Source organism: Piliocolobus tephrosceles, chromosome 16, assembly GCF_002776525.5.
Source record: "Piliocolobus tephrosceles isolate RC106 chromosome 16, ASM277652v3, whole genome shotgun sequence".
In the NCBI taxonomy this organism is placed as follows: Eukaryota; Metazoa; Chordata; class Mammalia; order Primates; family Cercopithecidae; genus Piliocolobus; species Piliocolobus tephrosceles.
This window is the reverse complement of record NC_045449.1, coordinates 59413230-59427780: the sequence shown is the minus strand read 5'-3', so window position 1 is coordinate 59427780 and position 14551 is coordinate 59413230. Positions and strand designations below refer to the sequence as shown.

The 14551-nt window shown below is 39.8% G+C and overlaps 1 protein-coding gene across 8 annotated transcripts in view; it reads left to right on the top strand.

Annotated features, from left to right (window-relative positions):
* CEP112 (centrosomal protein 112) overlaps nucleotides 1-14551 on the top strand; it is a 558138-nt gene that overhangs the window by 435677 nt on the left and 107910 nt on the right. For 7 of the 8 annotated variants that reach the window (XM_023212015.3, XM_023212013.3, XM_023212018.2 and 4 more), the window contains 2 exons: nucleotides 5361-5423; nucleotides 13491-13640. In XM_023212015.3, the coding sequence (XP_023067783.2) occupies nucleotides 5361-5423; nucleotides 13491-13640 (213 nt within the window). The remainder of the gene's footprint in view (nucleotides 1-5360; nucleotides 5424-13490; nucleotides 13641-14551) is intronic. The other variant, XM_023212019.2, reaches the window with a different exon arrangement.

The following is a 14551-nucleotide window of genomic DNA, read 5'->3' as shown; positions in this document are numbered from 1 at the left end:
CAAGGTGGTGTCAGGATTGCTTTCCGGTGAGGCCTCTCGCTGCATTCTTGCTGTTTCTTTACAAGGCATTTCCTGTGTGTGTGTACAGAGAGACCGGCAGAGAGAGATAGGTGTCTCTTCCTCTTCTTATAATGACACCCATCCTCTTGGAGTAGGGCCCCACCCTTATGACCTCATTTTACCTTAATTGCCTCGCCAAAGGCGCTATCTCCAAATACAGTCAAATTGGGGTTTAGGGTTGCAACATAACATAGGAATTTGGGGAGGACACAGTTCACTCCATGACATATCCCTCCCCTTAACTCAAGGACATGTCTCTAGGAAAGCTCTGGCATCATCTGGTTTTTCCCCCCTCTCTACTGCTAGATCTTTCCTATCGGCCTACAAACATGCCGTTAATTTCCTCAGCTTACCAAAAAACAAAACAAATCATCTCTCTATTCACCCATTTCTTAGATAGCTTCCATCTCATTTCTCACCTTCCTTTATAATAAAATTCTGAACAAATTCCAGTGCCTCTCCTCTCTGAACTTCCTTCAATCCAACTGTCATGTCTCCCACTACAACAAAATTTCTTTTATCCTTATCACCAGTGATCTCCATGTTGCCAAACTGATGTGATCAATTCTCAGGCCTCACTTTCTATGGCCTCCCCATAGCATTTGACACAGCTGAGTAGTCCTTGAAACACTTTTCTTCACTTGGCTCAGGATGACATATTATCCTGATTTCTTTCTTTTCTTTTCTTTTCTTTTTTTAGATGGAGTCTTGTCAGGCAGGCTGGAGTGCAATGGCACAATCTCAGCTCACTGTAGCCTCCACTTCCCAGGTTCAAGTGATCCTCCTCCCTCAGCCTCCCAAGTCGCTTGAATTGCAGGCACCCGCCACCAGCTAATTTTTTTGTATTTTTAGTAGAGACGGGGTTTCACCATGTTGGTCAGGCTGGTCTCGAACGCCTGACCTCAGGTGATCCACCTGCCTTGGCCTCCCAAAGTGCTGGGATTACAGGCGTGAGCCACCAGCCTATCCTGATTTCTTGACTCTCTGGCTATTACTTCTGTTTCCTCCTCATGTCCCACCCTCCTAATATTTGCAGGCCCAGGGCTGAGTATACTTAGACCTCTGCTTTGTTGTGTGTATACTTGGGTTCTCATCCAGTATATACACTGGAAATCTTGGGATCTTATCCAGTAGCATGGTTTCACACACCCTGTATAAACTGATGACTTCTGAATTCAAAGTTTTAACCTAGACCTTAAACCATAAACTCGAGACTTGAATACCCAAATACTTCAATACTGCACATTTAATAGGCATCTCCAGGTTTAATAAGTACAAACTGATCTCTTGATCTTCTCTGCAAAAACCTATTTCACCTATAGTTTTTCCTATGTTAGGTAATGACAACTTCATTCATCTAGTTGCTTAGGACAAAAATCTTGAAGTCATCCTTGACTCATCTCTTTCCATTATACAGTAATATCCAGTTGGTTCTACTTTCTAATTTTTTTCCAAATCTGACCCCTTCTCACCACCTCCTCTATTGCCATCCTAGATTATTTGCAGTGCCCTCCTAACTGTCTTATTTGCTTCATTCTTGCCCCAAACAAAAGCTGGAGTGGCCTTATTAATACCTTATTATTCACCGTTTTGGCCAGGCTGGTCTGGAACTCCTGGCCTAAAGTGATCTGCCTGCCGCAGCCTCCCAAAGTGCTGGATTACAGGGGTGAGCCACTGTTCGCAGCCTCCATACTGTGTCTTGAACATGCTGTGCATGCCTCTGCCTCAAGGCCTTTGTGCTGATTCTTCCTTCTGCCTGGAATGCTCTTTCCCTAGAGATTGCCCTCATCCCCTACAGGTTTTTGTTCATACGTCAACCTCTCAGGGAGGCCATCTGTTACTTCAGTATTTTTAAAATTATAAAGTACCCCCTAACTTTTATCACTTCCTCTCTCTCTTTCCTGATTGATATTTCTCCATAGCACATGCACCATAGAACTTTTCAAAGTTACTTTGTTTACTCTCTAGATGTTTCATAAAAATAGAGAGGGATTCTTGGCTGTTTTGTTCATTGCTATTGTCCAGCTGCCTAGAGTGGATGAATGAATTGGATATTTAGTTATAAAGGAGCTTCATTGGGTTTGTGAGATTTGGGAACTGGCCATAAGCTCTTGAAGAGTAGCTGCCACCAAGACACAGGCTTTCCTGCATTAATTATTATCCGTGACTCCAGCATTTTCAGGGAAAAGTAACCTCATCTTTACGACACTAGAATTAATTTTTAGATTTTCTAGTGGGTGAATATTTTTAAAGCACTTAAAACAGTGCCTGGGACATGGTATGAGCTCTATAAGTGTTTATTTTAAAAGCAACAAATACTTTATTAAGCATTTTGTGACCAAAAAAATAGTGACAGAATGTGAGCCAAGACAAATAAACCTCAAGAGGTTCAGAGTAGCCCTAATTCTGATGGAGAGCGGCTTTAATCATCATAGAGCTGGAGTCAAGTCTGATGACTTACTAGAAAAACAGCAATAGTCACATGCCCTCTCTATTCTGGAAGAAGGAAAACTACCCTGTGTACTCAATGGGATTATAGATACAAAGAGATTTATGGAATGAACTCTAAAGAATTGGTTTTAAACTTAAGTCCATAAAAAAATGGTTATGAAAAGAAAACTTCAGAGGTATGGACTGAGGCGATAGAGGAGGAAAAGGACTTGTATGACATCCACTCATTCGTTAGATGAACAATTGTGCCCCAAACACTATGTTAGGGGCTAGGAGCTGCCTTCTAGGATCTCATAATCTAGTAGGAGAGAGACAGATTAACCAACAGTGACCAATTCAGCCTTAGTACTGCCATAGAGGTGAGCCTAGAGTGGGCCGTGAGCATTGGATTGCTTCCTCATCCTATTTGTGATATGAAAATAAACAAATCAGTTGCTTCCAACTAAAGGTAGTTGGAACAGAGCTCACCTGTTTTTATCTCTACTCCCTGTGGAAGTCCCATCAAAATGAAAATAATGAAATTGAAAAAGGCGTGAACCAGTGGTTTTTAACCTCAGCTGACTTTTGAAATAGCAGCAGAGATTTTAAAAAAGCTTAGTGCCCAGCCTGTAGCCCAGACAAATTGAATCAGAACCTCTGCAGATGAGACTCGGGTATCAAGATTTTTATGCTATAATTTTTTTCAAAGAAAATAAGAGACAACCTTACACATAAGAAATCAATAGCATTGAGAACTTGAAAAAGGCTGGGCCTGAAATTAACTTAGCAGAACTAAGAATCCTAAAAACTGAACAATTCCTGGGGGAAGGGAGGCTTGAAGGATACCAATTAGAAGCAGCAAGATCTTTCTCGTGGTAGAACTTTGGGAAGGTTCAGGAATTGGAGAGACTGGGTATGGGGTGAAGTGAAGACCTGGAAGATTGGCTGAAAGTCTGTATTTGGAGCCGAAGGCCCAGATTTTATCCCAAGACTGCCCCATCCCTACCCCTGGTTTGCTCTGTGGAGATATGGAATGAGAAAGGGCCTCAGGTATAGCTGAGGGGAAATGTGAGGCTGGCCTTGCACTAGAGTCACTCTCCTGAACACCTCGATGCCCTTCTGAAAATACTGGCCATCAGATTTGTGCTGCCTGGCAGGAAACTGGAGGATGCAGCTCTGGGCAAACTGATCCAAGAGGGAAATCCAGTCAGATGCTGGCATGGGAGAGTGCAGGCCCCTTTGTAGCATACCCTGTGGTGATTCCCACCCATCCACAAACCCGTCCACATGCAAGATTCTTCTATACAGCTTTGGAGGCCTCACTTTGAATAAGAAAGGACATCAAAGATCACCAGATATTTGAGGAAAGTATCTAAAGTGAAAGACAAAGACCAAAACAGACAGGTGAAAGTAAATAAACAAAGGGAACTGAAAAAAAAAAAAAAAAAAAAGCGCACACACACACACATATTCTACTGAGCAGGAAAAAATTAAAACATATGTGTCGATAGATAGATATAGACAGATAGCTGATGGATGGATGGATGGATGGGTAGATGGATGGATGGATGAAAGGAAGGAAGGAAAGATAGATAGATAGATAGATAGATAGATAGATAGATAGATAGATAGATATCAGGACTATATTGCAAGGCATGATGCAGTGCTCTCACTGGTGGAGCACCTGTGCTCAGCAGCCAAAATGTGAGTTTCTGTCCTGGCTTCATCACTTCCTAGCTGTGTGATGCTGGGCAAGTTACTTACCCTCTCTGTGCCTCAGTTTTCTCATCTGTAAAAAAGAGGGATGATGATGATGATGCTGTTCAAATAACAAAAAGGAACTGCTGGAAATTATGAATATGATGGCAGAATATAAAGTTTTAGGTAAAAGTTGAGGAAATTCTAAGAATAATCAAAAAGACAAAGAAATAGAACATAGAAACAACAAGAAAAAGAGACACTAAACCTAAGAGGTACAAAATCAGAGTTGCAGGGAGAGACATACACAGGGAGAGAGACAGACGGACAGACAGAGAGACAAGAGGAAATCATGAGAGTAATGACCAACCTTTCCCAGTAGTGAAGGACACGAGTTCAGACTGAAAGAGCTTCTTTAGTGCCCGCATGATTGATGGGAAAAAGACCCAGTCTAGGGCACGACACTGTGACATTTTTAAACACTGACAATGAAATAAAGATCCCAAAAGTTTCCAGAGAGCAGAAAACAGATCACATAAAAAGAATTGGAACTTGAGTGGCAGAGGGGATACCCAAGTTCTAAGCAATGTGGACTGATTCTAGAAAGGCCACCCTATTTCCAGGACATAAAACTTGTTTGATTTAGATACATTTGTCACTGTAAAAAGTAGCTCTTATGCATTTGGCAGAGTCGGAGCTCAACTCTTTGCTCAGTGATTCTCAAAATCCCATCTCTCCTTTGTCCAGAAGCATCTATTTCTTTTATTTTTTAATTAACGTGAAAAAGTATTAAATTTACCTTCCTTTCCTCTTCCTCCACTTCCCTCTCTCTTTCCCTTGCCCCTCTTGTTTCTTCTCCCTTTCCCTTACTTTACCTTCTGAGCCTTCATACTTTTGCTGCGTCTATTTCTGTCTCTCTTTCTCCATTTCTCTTTCTATCCACAAAAGTCTTATGTTTGTCTAATAATTGGCAGAAGAGATCTTTTTTTTTTCTTTCGCTTTTTAAGTGATGAATAGTTGGCGTCACATCAAAGACAAGCCCTGTGGTTTTCTGGCTGCCCCAGAAGGGCGGTGCAGCTGGCAGGCATCCCAGCTGCCTGGTGATAGGCATGTGGAAGAGATACCAGGCTCACAGGTCACTGTGTATGTGTTCGTGTACGTGTGTTTTTCAGGCCAACAGCAGGCTGAAGCAGATCGAGAAGGAATACACTCAGAAACTCGCCAAATCTTCACAGGTAAGCAACATTAAAAGACAGAAAACCAGGTAAAACCAAAACAAAAATGAAACCTCCACATAAAACTTTGGTACAAGTTAAACTTCATTCTTTTCAGTTTTTTTGTGAAATGGTATCATATTTTTATGTGTATACAAATAAACAGAATATGGTTTTAATATTTCAGTCATTAAAAATCAAGAAAAATTAGGCATATTTAACCACTTGAAACGACACACACATGCGCGCACACACACACACATACACACACATACTCAGATGTTGTAAAACCAGCCTGTACACTTGAACAAGCCCAGGCTGAAACATACTTCACAAGGACAGGAGATATACACCTACATTTATGATGTAAGCAGTTTGGTACTATCTGTGCTTTTTTTGTAATATTCCATTTTGCTCTACCTAAAGGCTTCTTAAAACAAAATTCAAAATGATAAATAATTCTAGGTTAAGTCTGCAGCTCAACTGTTGACTCCTTTTGGGAAAAAGAGAATTCTAAGTCCCTACATCCATAACTTGCTATTTGTACTTACTATTGTAGTTTTAGTATAAGAAAGGCCAATAATTGAATGCCTGTCTCTACTTGAAATACGATGCTCAGAGTACTTTTTCAGCATAAGTTGTTACAGTGATATCCAATAGTATCATTTAAGGAACTCCAAGTATTCCTTACTTGTGTAAGTGATTCTAGAACAAGTAAAGACTACTTATCTTTACTTTGCAGGTAGGTAGGTAAGTTAAGCCATTTGGTTTTGTGAGCATGTCTAATGATTGGTAAAACAAGCTTGTCTTCATATTTTTTTATATATACAGTGGTATTTGGTAGTAAACTAGAATTTACCATACTACCACATAATGCCACATAATAGTAGTAACAACAACAAAACAATAATAATACCTAATGTTCATGGGGCACTAACCATGTTGACTCATTCAGTCTTTCACAATAACTCTGGAATTAGGAACTATTATTGGTGCCATTTTTTTCCATTTGCGAAAACTAAGATGCAGAGAGATAAGATCACATAAGTTGGCAAGTAACTAAGCCAGGACCCAGTCTGGATCTGACTTCAAAGTGGAAGTTCTTAACCTTAACATTACCAGCCTGGCCCAATCCCTTCCTTTCTTTTTTTTTCCCCCCGAGATGGAGTCTCGCTCTGTTGCCCAGGCTGGAGTGCAGTGGCGTGATCTGGACTCACTGCAAGCTCCACCTCCCAAGTTCATGCCGTTCTCCTGCCTCAGCCTCCCAAGTAGCTGGGACTACAGGCTCCCGGCACCACGCCCGGCTAATTTTTTGTATTTTTAGTAGAGACAGGGTTTCACCATGTTAGCCAGGATGGTCTCGATCTCCTGATCTCATAATCCGCCTGCCTTAGCCTCCAAAAGTGCTGGGATTACAGGCATGAGCCACTGCGCCCAGCCCATCTCTTCCATTTTTAATATGGCAAAACTTTGGTGATAGTTATAAAATTTCATTTTTTTGTCTGTCTGTTTTTGAGACAGAAGTTTCACTCTTGTCGCCCAGGCTGTAGTGTTATCACATGGTCTTGACCCACTGCAACCTCCACCTCCAAGTTGACTTCAAGCGATTCTCCTGCCTCAGCCTCCTAAGTAGGTGGGATTACAGGCACACACCCCCACGCCCAGTTAATTTTCTGTATTTTTAGTAGAGACAGGGTTTCACCATATTGGTCTGGCTGGTCTCAAACTCCTGACCTCAGGTGATCTGCCCTCCTCCCAAAATGCTGGGATTACAGGCATGAGCCACCACACCTGGCCTAATATTTCAGTTCTATTAATTCACATCCCATTAGAAAAGCAAAAAGTCTTTGTCCAAATGAAGAGTCATATGTGTTTGTGTAAGAAATGATAATTATGTCTTGATTGCCATTATTCCAACCCTTCCTTGAGGAAAGAACATGGAGAAATATCCTTTTAATCCACTGAAAGAGATTCTTGCAATCAAAAGAAATGTATTTAGGCCAAAAGTTAAAGTTTAAATTAAAACATTAAAAATCCCCAGTTGGCACATCCTAACATCCTAACATCCTGCTTGTTTCGCTGTATGTTAAATGAGGGAAGCAGACCGAGAGTGAGATAGAAGATAGCTAATAAAAATGCCTAAATAATGAGAGTGTAAACAGGAGTATTTATCTAAAGGAATGTATGAAGAAGCCTGATTAGTTGATATTAAAACAAATTAAATATAAGTTAATGCAGAAGAAAGCCTGAGCTCTGGAGTCCAGCACCCCTGGATTTGAATACCAGCCCTGCCACTTCCATGACCTTGAGCAAGTTACCTGCCCTCTTTGGAATTCGGTTTCCTCATTTGTCAAATAGAGGAGCAGTACCAACCTCAGAGGATGGTTTTAACTTTTAAGTAAAACAATGCCAAAAATGTGTTCAGTATAGTGCCTCAGTACACACTAAAGCACTTAATGAATGTCAATTATTATAGTATCAACACTAAAATTGCCATAGAGAAAGAGGAAAGGAGGGAGGGAAGAATGAAAAAAAGTTTGGAAGGTGGAACAGATTATTGCTTCAGACACCATGTTTTTGGGTGTTCACAAATTGATAAAATCTCCCGGAAAAGCTTGGAGAGGCATAGGGTTGCTAACTGTTTTCCCAAGGAAAGACTTGAAGGTGGAGAAGGAAAAACCAACTAGTAACAACTATCATACACTATTACCATCATTTCATTAATCAAGGGACAGCGCAACACCAAAAAAATCTTAGAAAGGGTGTAATATAATAAAAGATAGTCCACCCTTTTCATAAAAGTTAGGATGATAACCTTACATTGATAATATTTTGTTTGCCAACTTCTAAATATTTATATCTGTGCACTGGCATTTGAGAAGCATTAGTCTACAGTGCTAGTCAGTTCAGAGAAGCATGTCCGATTATTTAAAAATGAGCATTATAAAACAAGACTGTGGATTGGATCTCTCCACATTTAAGTGATAGTTTGTTGGAATCTCTAACTCATATCTCATTAAGCTGATGAGAACACTAAAACCAAAGTTGCTTAACTCTGTTGGGTTTTTAAAAATCCCTCTCTGAAAAAAAGAAAATGAATGCATTAGTAATGAATGTGTTGGTACCTCAGAGAGCATAAGATTAAATTTGGAAAATATTTTAAAGATTTTCCTCCTTTAGAGGAAGCTGCTTACTTTTCACGATTTTATCAAGCCTTTAGGACCTAATAGAGCATGTACATTGAACCCTTGGCACACCTGAGCACTGTGCCCATTCTGAGATCTGCAGCACTCACCCTCGCCACCACTACAGTGTTTGCATCATCTCGACGTGCCCCCAAATATCATTTCCATCAGAATCACATATTTTTTAATCTTAATAAAAGAATGCAGACGATGCAAACACTGTGGTCATGATGAATGCTGGAGTCTACTCCTCTTAAAACATTGAAATAATAAGTGATTATATATTTACCTTGCCTCTTCAATATTAATGTAATTTTCCCCACTCAGCCTAGTCATCTAGTGCCCATTTTTCAAGGAAAGATACTGCCATTTTGCCAGAATGTCCACAGTTAGAAACATGGGCAGGACTGAAGTTTGAATGCCAGTTGAGCTTGCCTGCTGCCAAGGGACGAGTGTCTCCTACTGCTGCCCCACACTGCCCAACACCTGAAGCGTATTAGTACCTGGGAATATTCCACATGACCGCTGTGCCCACCTCTGTGCCAGCCTCCTGGGGGCCAACCCAGAATGCACGGGACATCCACTTATTTTATGAGAAGCTTCAGTGTTCACCTAACCTTCCTAAGCATGGCTTCTTAAGTGGCATGTCTTCTCTATTGTATCATATTTTAAAGAAGAGTTTTATAAAACTCTCAAACTGTACTACAATCTGAAAAACAATAGAATGAGTTGAAGATGAAATCCTAACCCCTATTTAGGATCCTGTTTGTTTGGGTTTTTTTTTAAGACCACTAACATTTTTGCAAAGCATTAATTGCTTAACAATTATTGTTAACTATTATTAACTATTATGACTTTCATGAGTTCGGGTGCTTACGCCATCAGCTCAAAATAGCTCTCCTTTTGTTTCCGAAAACGCTAATTTTTAATATCCATATGAAAATTATCTAATCCACTTCTTTCGTTGGAACTAATACAGTATAAACATTTAGTTGAGTGGTAGCATTTTGTTTATGGTTTTTAATTATGATTCAATCAAAACTGGAGGGTTTTGATTATGATTGTATATGTTAGCTTTCATTTTTCTTAAGAAACTTTTTTTAACATTATTATTCTACAAGAAGGGTAGGTTAACTGAATACAATTTGCTAGGTGATGGTTTTTATTACTTACCCCGATGATAGTTCTACTACTTAAACTGGGTGCCAGTTATTATATACACTGAGCTTACGAGAAAGTAGTCCATTTTCTTATACTCTAGGTCTACGACCAGTAGAGTTTTGTTCCTTACCTGAAGCATGTTAATCTGATTATTATGATTATTTCTCAATCTTAAAGTATTAAATCTTGTTTTTTAAATTATCCTTATTTTAGTTACTGTTCCATATCCGTATCACCTGTGCGTCTATTCAACCAAATAATTTATCTATTTATCTAGCCAAGTTGTTTCACCTGAAGTGTTTTAACATTCTCCCCCTTATGTCGCCTTCCTAAGTTTTAAAAATAGCTTTCCAAAAATGATTTCATTATTTCCCCCAAAGGAAACTCTCCTTGTTCCCCCAAAGAATATAAGGTTTTATTTTCCACACAAAAGCAAGCATGTCCTTCTTAGAACATCGTGGACTTCACTTGTAGTCCCTTCCAAAACCAGCATTTTTTTCTCTTTTTCTTTCTTTTTTGAGATGGAGTTTCACCCTTTTTGCCCAGGCTGGAGTGAAATGGCGCGATCTTGGCTCACTGCAGCCTCTACCTCCCAGGTTCAAGTGATTCTCCAGCCTCAGCCTCCCGAGTAGCTGGGATTCCAGCGTGTGCCACCACACCTGGCTAATTTTTTGTATTTTTAGTAGAGACAGGGTTTCGCCATGTTGGCCAGGCTGGTCTTGAACTCCTGGCCTCAGGTGATCCACCCACCTCAAAACCTGAATTATTTTGTCCTAAATGTTCTGAAAATGAGAAATATCCCTATTCCATGGCCTTTGACTGTTTGAAGTATCCCAATATATTTTTATCTTTATTCTTTGGTCAGTTACAAGCTAGTCTCAATCTTAGAATTGTTTTAAGAAAAAAAATTTTGTTCTTTAAAAATATATCGCATGACTGCGGTTGTGGATATATGAATCTATACATGTGTTACACTGCACAGAACTAAACACACACACACACCCTCTCTCTCTCTCATTCTTTCTTGCCCTTCTTCTCTCTCCAGAATTAAACCCACTTCTACAAAGTTATAGTTTACTCAGCTTAAAACATTGAAATAGTAAGTTGTTTTTTACTATTTGGTCCCATGTTCTCATAAAAGATCAATCTTAAATTTCATAGTAGGCCAAGGAAATCTGACTCTTTTTTATCCCTGGCTCCTCTGGCTCTGTGACTGTGAGTTGATTGTTCTGCGCATCAATTTTTGACATTTACTATGAGAATTTAACCTTTCCTGTTTCACGGAAGTGCTATGAGAATTAATTGAATTGATGCCAGAATGAAAACAATATTTAATCAAAATTCAGAAAATGGATGAAAACATCTTCATTCTCAGTAAATGAATGTTTCCACTCAGCAGAAGGCTCAAGTTTGCGTGTAATAATATTGACATTGCTATTATATATTTTGTCATTTCACAATTGGCTAAATATTTGATTATTGACAAATTCTAAGTGTCAAACTTTGGTACAGTTAATTTGCTCACTTCTCAAAGCATAAATACTCTATATTTTATTGTCAAGATGCTACTATTTATGTCAGTAGTAACAACTAGTATTTCTATAGCATTTGGCTTCTGGGGGACTCCAGACAGTTTCTATTTATTGCCTGATAATGCTTTAATCTCGTTTTGTAGTTAGAAAAACTGAGCTTCAAGAAAGATAACTTGTCGGCCGGGCGCGGTGGCTCAAGCCTGTAATCCCAGCACTTTGGGAGGCTGAGACGGGCGGATCATGAGTTCAGGAGACTGAAACCATCCTGGCTAACACGGTGAAACCCCGTCTCTACTAAAAAAAATGAAAAACTACCTGGGCGAGGTGGCGGGCGCCTGTAGTCCCAGGTACTCGGGAGGCTGAGGCAGGAGAATGGCGTGAACCCCGGAGGCGGAGCTTGCAGTGAGCCGAGATCGAGCCATTGCACTCCAGCCTGGGGGACAGAGCGAGACCTGTCTCAAAAAAAAAAAAAAAAGAAAGAAAGATAACTTGTGCCGTGTTTCTCACCAACTGCCCTCCCCCCTGCTTAGGACCAAAAGAATTATATTCTAATGCGGGCCTAATGTTGTTTCTTTTATTAGAAGAAATGACTATTTCCTGCTTTTAAAAAGTCATCACTATTGAATTTGCAAGGAAATGGATACATCCAAACCAAAGGAAGGACAGCGCTCTCAGAAGGCCAATTCAATATAAAAGTTTCTCATCAGATGGTTAATTTGAGAAGTTGGAATAACCCTGTCTGGGAGAGAACAGATTCTTAAATGTAGGGAATACTACAGGAGTGAATGAAAATGGCACCATGTAAATCAAAGTAACTATCCATGAGTTAGGAAGAAGACAACCTATTTGGAAGTATAAACTTCCTACAATACCAAAACCTTGTTTTAAAGAAACATAACGGAGTGGCCAAGCATGGTGGCTCACACTTGTAATCTCAGCACTTTGGGAGGCTGAGGTGGGCGGATCACAAGGTCAGGAGTTCGAGACCAGCCTGGCTAATATGGCGAAACCTGACTCTACTAAAAATACAAAAATTAGCTGGGCGTGGTGGCCTGTAGTCTCAGCTACTCAGGAGGCTGAGGCAGGAGAATGGTGTGAACCCAGGAGGTGGAGGTTACACCGAGCTGAGATCGTGCCACTGCACTCCAGCCTGGGTGACAGAGTGAGACTCCATCTCAAAAACAAAAAAAAAAAGAAAGAAACATAAAGTTGGCAGGCTAAAGGACCCAGTTAGTGAAGTGATGGGTCTGACTGCATGGTTCAAATCCTGCCTGTCTCTTTAGTTGGATGTCATTTTCAACAATGTAAGATATTTGTCCTCTTTCTGTGCCTCTGTGTCCTCATTTATAAAAGATAGGCAGTCCGGGCACAGTGGCTCACGCCTGTAATCCCTGCACTTTGGGAGGCCGAGGTGGATGGATCGCCTGAAGGTCAGGAGTTCAAGACCAGCCTGGCCAACATGATGAAACCCCATCTCTACTAAAAATACAAAAAATTAGCTAGGCATGGTGGCGGGTACCTGTAATCCCAGCTACTCAGGAGGCCAAAGCAGGAGAATCACTTGAACCCAGGAAGCGGAGGTTGCAGTGAGCTGAGATCACGCCATTGCACTCCAGCCTGGGCAACAAGAATGAAACTCCATCTCAAAAATTAAAATTAAAATTAAAAAAAAATAAAAGATAGGCAATAATAATACTTGTCTCACAGTAGTATATGACATAAGAACGTAAAGTGTTAAACACAATACACAAACGTTAGTGAATTCCCAAAAATTACTGTATAGAATTAGGTGACTGAAGAATAAACTCTGTTCATTATTTTCTTTGGTTATTACAGTTCAAAGCATTATGAAAAGCAGAATAGCTTTTCTTATTCTAATAAGTATATTTCTCAGTAAAATAAAATCTGACACTTTTCATATTTTTGAGATCACAGATGTTCTTTCTTCTGATGAGTAAATATTGTGGAATGTTAGAGTGGAAACGTCTTCCAAGTATATTTGGTTCAGCAGTTGTTCACCATTCACAGTTTTATTAAACTCTTTTATTGTATGGAATTTCATACATTATAGTGTGTGATATGTTAATTGAAAATATTTAATTTGTGGAAGAGAGTTTTGTCAAATCCATTCTTTTGTTAAGCATCAGTACATATAAATAGATGCCTCTCCCAGAAGAATTTGAAGTTATAGCATGCTGTTTTCATTTTAGATCATAGCAGAACTTCAGACAACCATTTCCTCTCTGAAAGAGGAGAACAGCCAGCAGCAGCTTGCTGCAGAAAGGCGGCTCCAGGATGTTAGACAAAAGTTTGAAGATGAGAAGAAGCAGCTGATTAGAGATAATGACCAAGCAATCAAGGTAATCTGAAGACTTCAGTAACCAGTGGTACCAGCTGCTTTAATGTAATTAAAAGGAGGGCTGAAATCCCAGCAGTGGGCAGATGAATGCGGGTATCTGGCTTGTTCACACAGCCTGCAGTAATTCCATTCACTGGACTCTACCTTTGATGTATCCAGTGACTCAGGCTGACTTCCCTCTAAGAGATCGCATGCCAGCATAAAAAGTCATTTTTGGCAAGCCCAATCCATTCACATTGAACAAATATTTTAAAAATACCCTGTCCTTTCTCTTGAGAACCACTTTGGAACTGTCTCTTGAAATTAGAATGACTGTTTGAGCCTAGCACTGCCGGCTGTTAAAGTCAGAAGTCAGCTTCCAATTTGCATTCTGTTCTTTGCCCACATCCTTTCATTATGTATTCGCATAATGAGAAATAACCTGTTCGAAGCTTGGAATGCCAACCATTTGATGTGCTTCGACACAGTACAGGAAAGATATGTTTTTGCTGAGAAACTAGGTTGTTTCCAAATGACTTCAGAGAATCACACCCTTAATAGCAACAGAAAATTCCCTGGACCCCGATTCTTTCGGTGATAGGCAGTTAGATCTCCAAGTAGTTTTTTCTTGGCTTCATAGCAGTGAATATTATTGTAAGTGTCTACATCATACTGGATTTAATCTATGAGGGTAAGCATCTGGAAACCTTTATAAATAAGGCTTAAAAGAGAACAAAAAATTTTAAAGAATTCCCAGCAAAAGATTATTTTTCAACGACTTTAGTTTGACATAACAATACTCAAAGAGTGTAGAGTCATCATACAAAGCAAAGAATGATAGAAGAAAAATTTGGGTTTTATAGCTGCCCTTTCCTGCCTGACCTCTGCATCTTCTTTTTGTATAGCCTATTGCAGGCAATCTGAGTAACGTTG